Source organism: Rhagoletis zephyria, unplaced genomic scaffold, assembly GCF_001687245.7.
Source record: "Rhagoletis zephyria isolate East Lansing unplaced genomic scaffold, Rhagoletis_zephyria_1.1 Rzeph_scaffold_06236, whole genome shotgun sequence".
In the NCBI taxonomy this organism is placed as follows: Eukaryota; Metazoa; Arthropoda; class Insecta; order Diptera; family Tephritidae; genus Rhagoletis; species Rhagoletis zephyria.
The window spans coordinates 534-8,016 of record NW_016163319.1 but is presented as its reverse complement, the minus strand read 5'-3'; the positions used below and the strand labels follow the sequence as shown (position 1 = coordinate 8,016).

At 34.0% G+C, this 7,483-nt stretch overlaps 1 protein-coding gene across 1 annotated transcript; it reads right to left on the bottom strand.

Moving 5' to 3' along the window:
• Positions 1 to 2,013: 2,013 nt before the first annotated feature.
• On the bottom strand, positions 2,014 to 3,248 carry LOC108372985 (maltase A1-like). The gene is made up of 4 exons (XM_017628818.1): positions 3,116 to 3,248; positions 2,729 to 2,924; positions 2,333 to 2,473; positions 2,014 to 2,254 (listed from the first exon to the last, which is right to left on the bottom strand). The coding sequence occupies exons 1-4, from the start codon at positions 3,246 to 3,248 to the stop codon at positions 2,188 to 2,190; spliced, it is 537 nt and encodes a 178-aa protein (XP_017484307.1). The 3' UTR covers positions 2,014 to 2,187.
• Between the last annotated feature and the right edge of the window lie 4,235 nt (positions 3,249 to 7,483).

The window sequence follows — 7,483 nt, the reverse complement described above, 5'->3', positions numbered from 1 at the left end:
TGTAAAGCTGAACTCATGAAATTTTTGATTAGTTGAATTTACATAAGTGTGGCAAAGTCTAGACGACTTGCCACCACAACAAGGTTTTGAGAAGTTTTATTTTGGTAAAGTAGTGTAGATATATTGTTTTTAAAAAATAGTCTAAATGGTCGCTGTAAAGGCGATTAAACCCGCTTTCTTCCGATATGCATGTTTGTATACTTCGTATATAAAAATTTTAGAAAAAACACATTTAAGGGAAAATATACCTTTTAAAAAAAAAAAAATATTTTAAACAAAAAAATTACTAACAGTTTTTTTTAAATTGGTGTCGTTATAAAGATGATAAAATCTGTTTTTTTCTGATATACATATTTGTATACTTGTACATAAAAATTTGAGAAAAAATACATTTAAAGGAAACAATACCGTTTTACAAACAAAAAAATTACTAACCGATTTTTAAAAGGTTGCTAACGTTATAAAGGCGATTAAACCCCTTTTCTTCTGATATGTATATTTACACACTTCGTATATAAAAACCACATTTAAAGGAAAAAATAACTTTTATGTATATAAAAAGAAAAGGGGGTTTAATCTCCTTTACGATACCAATTTTTTAAAAATCGGTTAGTAATTTTTTTGTTTCAAATATTTTTTGTATACAAAAAGAAGTTATTTTTCTTTTAAGTGTTTTTTCTCAAATTCGTATTTACGAAGTATACAAATATGCATATCATAAGAAAGCGGGTTAAATTATCCTTAAAACGGTACGAATTTTTTAAAAATCAGTTCAAAATTTTCTGAAATATTAAGTTTTTAATTTTTCGAAGATCTGAACATTGACCCGTTATAGCACCTGTAATATAAGTTTTCACAAAAAAACGTTATATACCATATACATACATTAATAAGAGAAAAAGGCAGCCCACGTCTGTATTTTCACTTTTTTTCGCTTTTTACATGCAATAATTTAAAATAATTTTTTACCAAAGGTCCAACTTCGAATGCCCATATCTCGATTTCGGTGGCTAACGGAGAAATTACTTTTTTTTTTACTAGTGACTTAATCTCTTAAAAAAAAACAAGTTAGTTTGATCCAATACCCAGCCGAGTGCTGTACAGTGTTATTAAATATTTTACCTGTGTATTTTTTAATTGTTAATATATTTATATACATCGTTATGCAAAAGAGACACCGTCTTCAAACGGGGCACAAATCAAAATTACACGGTTGCCAGAAAATGCGCAAAACTATTTGTTAGCACATGATAAATAATCACATGGGCAAAGGAGACTTTTCCTTATTTTTTTAACAAATTTTAACAAAAATTTGTTCCAGCTTTGCAAGCGCTTTGGAAAAAATATTTAGTCTAAAATTGTTTAGTTTTGTTGAGTTTTAAGAATATTTTTGTGTTTTTCTCCCAATCGGGAGATTTTAATTTTCTTTTAAGTATCATAAAACGACTATAAAAATATGTGGGACCGAAAATGGGATCAGAGAATTTTTGCGCTGTCGGTACTGCGCTTCCTATACACTGACGGCCACAAATGGATGAACAGTGGTATGTTTTTAATATTTACAATCTTTTTCGAGCTAGAATTTGTTTCTTATTTTATTATAAAAATATGGACCACACTTTCAGACTTTATACAGAATTTAAAAAAATTCCATTATGCAGTTAACAGGCTTATACAACTTTAGTAAAATAAGTGCAAGTTTTGAGCGTCTAAAGAATGACATTGACTTTTAATAATTTTTTTTTTTTACGGCATTTTGCACTTTTTTCCATATATGCACAAAAATTTCTTGTGGAAGAATACGCGCTACACCGAAAAGGATAACAAAAAAAGTCTAGTTTGAAAAAATTGTAAATATTAAAAACAAAACACCATTCATCCACTTTTGACCGCCACTGTAACTGCAGCGGTGTCAGGCGCATCGTAGAATACACTAAATGCTTGCACTTAATTAAATAATTTTGCATTGAGTGAAAATTGAGAAATACAAATTTTAAACCAAAGTTGTAGTCAGGAGATTTAGATTTTATTTTAATTTGGTGATGCTGAATTTTTGAAGTTAAAAAACTTTTTAAAGCTTGCTTTCAATTATCAAAAAAAACGACATTGCAATTTTACATATAGAGGCACAAATATAAATATATTTATTTCTAAGTGAACGTTAATTAGTATACGGAACTGGGGACTTTAAATTTTTACCAAAATTACGCCCACATAAGGCTCAGCCATATATTTGCTCGGATCGAGGATATCACTGAAAGAGTAAGAAGCGAATATTTTAAATAGCACGAAATTAAAACCATGGAAGAAGATATTAAAAAGTGTCACTTACCCATCATTATAAGCTGATTGCAACGAAGAAGTAATCACCTCAGCTTGTCGACCCATATCAAAGTGTTGATTGATATTCAAACTCTGCTCTCTGGCGCCAAGATTCAGCACAATTACGTACATAGCATCACCCGGCGCTTCACTATGACAAAAAGTACAAAAAAAATATATACAAAAAAAAAACAGTATTTGCAAAACAAAGTGAGCAACAGCGAAATAAACAAAGCCGCTACTTCGTTGCTACTGTGAAGTGCATTATGCGATGAGTGCATGAAAGTGCCACCAGCACTTAAGTGCATTGGGAGTGTGCTAATAAGATACATATGTACATACATATCTGTATGCACATTCACATGTATGTATGTATGTATGTATGTTAACATGTGTTTACACCCACCGCGAGTAGATGATAATGTCATTGCCAATTGCTTTTATCTTAAGTGGACCATCTTGCAGCGAGCGTAATTTACGTAGGCGAATTAATTTCATAAATATTTTTAGATGACTTTTTGGTGCGCGTAATTGGGCCAGCGCATTATTTGTGCGATAATTACCAGCGACCGGCAGCCAAGTGTTGTCGGCGTCGGAAAAGCCTGCAGACAACAGAGAATAAATAAAAAAGACGGTATTGTACATAAATAAATAAAATAACGAGAAACTAAAAGGGATATCGCATTTTTCTTTTTTATTTAAAAGCTCGTGTTACAAAAAGATTTAAATTTTCCGGCGGAAAAATAGTAATTATTAAGCATATTGTTGTAAAAGAACTTTGAGAAATACAAACCGGCATTTTTGGTGGCATCCCACTGGTAGGGTGTGCGACAAGGATCGCGCGAGTAACTCTCGTAGTTACTGGGATTAGCATTGCGGCCCGACGGATCGACCGTTTGCTCCCAGGTTATTTTGCCATCTGTCATGCAGATTTCCTCGCCCTTAAAAAATTTTTAATTTTGATACGTGAGTGGCTACATACATAATCAAATAATGTAAGAAATTGTTTTTTTTTTTTGTTCTCAAAAAAGCCAAGATGACTTTGAACGAAATATGGAAGTATTGGGAACAAAAAATTCGAAAAAAATTAAAACACTCCGCCTCATTATTTCAGCTTACTTCTGGTCATCGGAAAAGCTTCGTTTCTGTGTCATTTTATAGAAACAAACATCACAACTTTTCTGCATTATCCTGGTTTTTACAGCGCCTGTAGTGCGAACGGGTGCGTAAAATTGCTAGCATATTCAAAAACAAAGTGCTAAAATATGCGACAAATGTTAATAACAATGTCCTTAATATCATTTTTTGCATAACTTTTTCGCGATTTGAAAAACCTGAAATATTCTCTGAACTGCTATGAAATACGAAATCAAGGTTCAGACCGCCACACAGTGTATTATTTCCATATTCTATAAAATATAAATTACATTATTTTATGTCGCCAAATTTCTAAACAACGTCAAAAATGTTTTTAGAAATGGCTGATAAAGACGATATAATAACAACTAAAAAATTTAAATCAAAGTGTAGAGCGGAACGGGTTTTGATTTGGACAATTACCAAGCGCAATAATATTTAAACTTGTATATTTGGAACTGAATCTCAATGTTAAATTTGTCGGTGTTATGTGATTTATGCAACAATTGCTAAAATACCAAGTAGGACTGAGTATTTCATGTTAAAGTAAAACGATGCTAACTTAAAGTTTTTTTTTTAGCTATTTATTAATTTCATTAGACCCGCAAACTCGTTATCCGCTATTATTCGATAAAGTTTGTATCTCAGTTTATTTGCCACTCTTCTTAGACTTTAAACAACACAATTTCAGCTGCTGGAATGTGCAGGTTTTGATGAAAGTTTCTTTTTTTTAGGCCTACTAGGAATTTCATTTTCTTCGAGTAATTCATTTGCATTTTATCTCGTCCGAGACAAATTCTGTATTTTCGCTTTGAATAGAGAAAGCCTGATTCATTATCTTTCCACTGGTATCCCATTTTTGCAAATAGAGCAAGAAATATTGAACTTATAACGGAGTTTTGTTGATCCAACTTGACTTTTTTATCGACATTTTCCAAGCCCATAATTTAAAAAAATATATTTATACATACATATATTTATTTTTAAGTCCATTTCTGTCAGTTTATAATTCCTTGTTATAGGGCAATTCTAAATATCAATTTTGGATATTTTAGCCTTTGTAGTTGGTTAAATATTTTAGTTTTTGCCTTTTTAAAAATTGCAGTTATATAATAGGGTGGCGTGACAGTAACTCTAAATGACAAATTTTTTGTAAAAAACTTCGCCTATTTTATAACGTACCTTGTGCAAAATTTCATTAAGCTATCTTCAACAGTTTTCGAATTACAGAATTAAAAGCAGCTAGATGGGTAAAATCTTACACTGTGCGCCATACTCTCTTCTTGATCATGAAAGGGAAATAAGCAATAAGCAACATTCAATAATCGTGAAAATTATTATTATTAAAGGTGTTTTCTTCAGTTTTCTTCAAAATCTATCATTCTTCAAAATAAAACTAAAGCGAAGCTTCTCCGATTCAGATATTAGCTCATAACTTGAGGAAAAAATATGTACCCATTCAAGTGGAGCGGAGTGTATTTATAAATGCTCAATTCTTTAAAAATTACCAACTTGCATCCCGCTTAGGACAATGACAAATATATGTCCAGTTCTTATGTAACCAAAATAGTATGTCAAATTTCTAAATGATCAAAATTTTTACAAATTACTATAAACTGACTTCAAAATCTTAAATTTTGGTCTTGTAGATACATGAGACATAAGAAATATAAGATAGGATAAGAAGTCAAAGATCAGTCAGTACAAAAAGCTAACTGAAATGAATTTTTCTTTACAAATTTTAATTTCTTTCCGCCAAAAAAGATTTTTAATTCACTATTAACTTAATTACAGACGTATGCAGCACTCAGAAAAAAGTCTGCTAAATATTTCCTTTTTGGTTGTTGTTGTTTCCGACAGGGTGGGTGTATGTAGTATTTTGGAACGAATTTCCGTCATCCCTTGTCAAATTTGGTTCGGACACAACGAAAAATGACACTGAAGATGGCGCAACGCCGAAACCGGTTTGTCTCCAAACCAAATTTGACAAGTGATGACGGAAATTCGTTTCAAAATACATCAGCTAAATATATTTCTATTAACACATCATTTGGTATCTATAATCAAATAATGTAACCATAACCAAGTCATGTGTTGAGAGCAAAAATATTTGGTTGACGTAACTAAACCCTTTTCTCAGTGTGGTTTAAACTCTCGTTAACCAAGCACTGTAGACATGTATGAAAATCGGTAGTTAAATCCTTGTAAACTTTATGACTAATTTTTATTTTATCAAAGCCTATTATGTATATACAGTTTTTAAATCTTTTGATTTATGCCCATTTATGCTTCCCATTTCCTCTATTAAACTTAAATGGATGGAGTTTAGTTAATGTGGCCAACTATGTCATAGCTCAAAGAAGTAGTGAAATTGGGTTAAGTTAACGCCGCGAGCCGATTACGAAATTTCGAATGCGGCTGATTTCGATCCTGATAGCTTAGTGTTTGTTCAGAAGTGCGAGGATCAGTTGAAATTCCTAGTCTCACCGCATGAATACCAATCGCACAATGGCCTGTCAGAACCCCCATCACTAGCGCTTGAGAGGTAACGTGTTTAAAGTACCCTATAAAAGCATTAAAAGCATAAAAGGACCCGGTTTCCCCTAGCCTAATAGCAATTCATTCTGCGACAATTATGTCTGCAAAATTCGCAAGCTCCGTCTTCAAAATATGATGTTAAGCGCCAGTGTAGGAGTGGTCCCTAATGCTCCGCTAATTCCTATTTTACAAGTGTAGCCTTCTCTAGTGTGTTCCACCAAACAAGAGCTCCTTGAAACAATATAGGCTTAAATATGGTTTCTTAGAGATAATGAATTAATTTGAGCGAGAGACCTCACCTTTTACCCATAGCTCTCCTACAGCAGTACAAGGTAACCGACACCTTTCTTACCTTACCGCAATGCTATACTTCCACGACAGCCGCCGTTGATCGCCCACCTAGTCACCTGGTTCAGAGCCAGATCAAAGACGGTGTCTACAAATCGTCCCTTAACCAAAAGTTCCACATCATCTACATAGGCGATCACCAGACAGCCCACTTGTTCCACCTTGTGGAGTACTCCTAATGACTCTGTACTGAGTGCAGGCGCGTCCCCACTCCGCCGCGACAATTCTGTCCGCAGTAGTAGGCTGTAGATAAGCCTTATTAGGTTGGTTTCAACCCCCCGAATATTAATATACCAGACTATTACCTCTGGTGTGACATTGTTGAGGGCACCACGATATCGAATAAGGCTCCTACTGCATAATCTTTATGTGGGAAGGGTTCCTCTGACCAGTTTACCAAGGTATGCAGGGCATATTGAACTCTTGAAAGACAGTCACGAGGAATGACTTTTTTTTTGTACACGTTAGCAAAAACGAAGGGAGGCTGATTTGTCTAAAATACCTAGGGGAAACATGTGCCCCTTTTCCGGCCTTCGGACTGAATGCAACACTGACTGACCATGTGACGATCGTCCAGAATATCGGGGAAGTACAGGACCTGGGGGGAGATTCTGAAACCAGCTAGCGACAAAAACATTTATATCATGCGTCAAAAAGTGCGATAGCAATCCGAAAATTGTCGCTAACTGGTTACAAAATCTTCCACCTGAAGTACAAAATATCTCAAAAAAGTGCATTTGACTGTATTTCGAAGTACGAAGTACAAGAGCGAAAAAAGAAGTACTGTACTTCCGAAAGAAGTACGGTTGGTCACATTAAGTTTAGTACGTATGGTTATGGTGGTGATCTTATCAAACATAAGATATGATATGATCTGCGTGGACACCCCATTCGCTTAAGCTTTTTAGCAGGCCCAAAGGCTAACTGAAAAGCACTTGTCAAAATCCCACTAAAGCCAACCGTTTCCGTGCATCAAAAGAATTAAAACCTTATTTGTCAATTGCACGTAAGCCCACACGAGAACGGCAGCGCTTGAGTGATAGGATCGTGACATCGTGACATGGTTACGAGTTCTTGCAATACCGATTAAAAAGCAAGCGTGTTGTAGTACCTTGCGTTGTTGTAGTACCGACGTTAT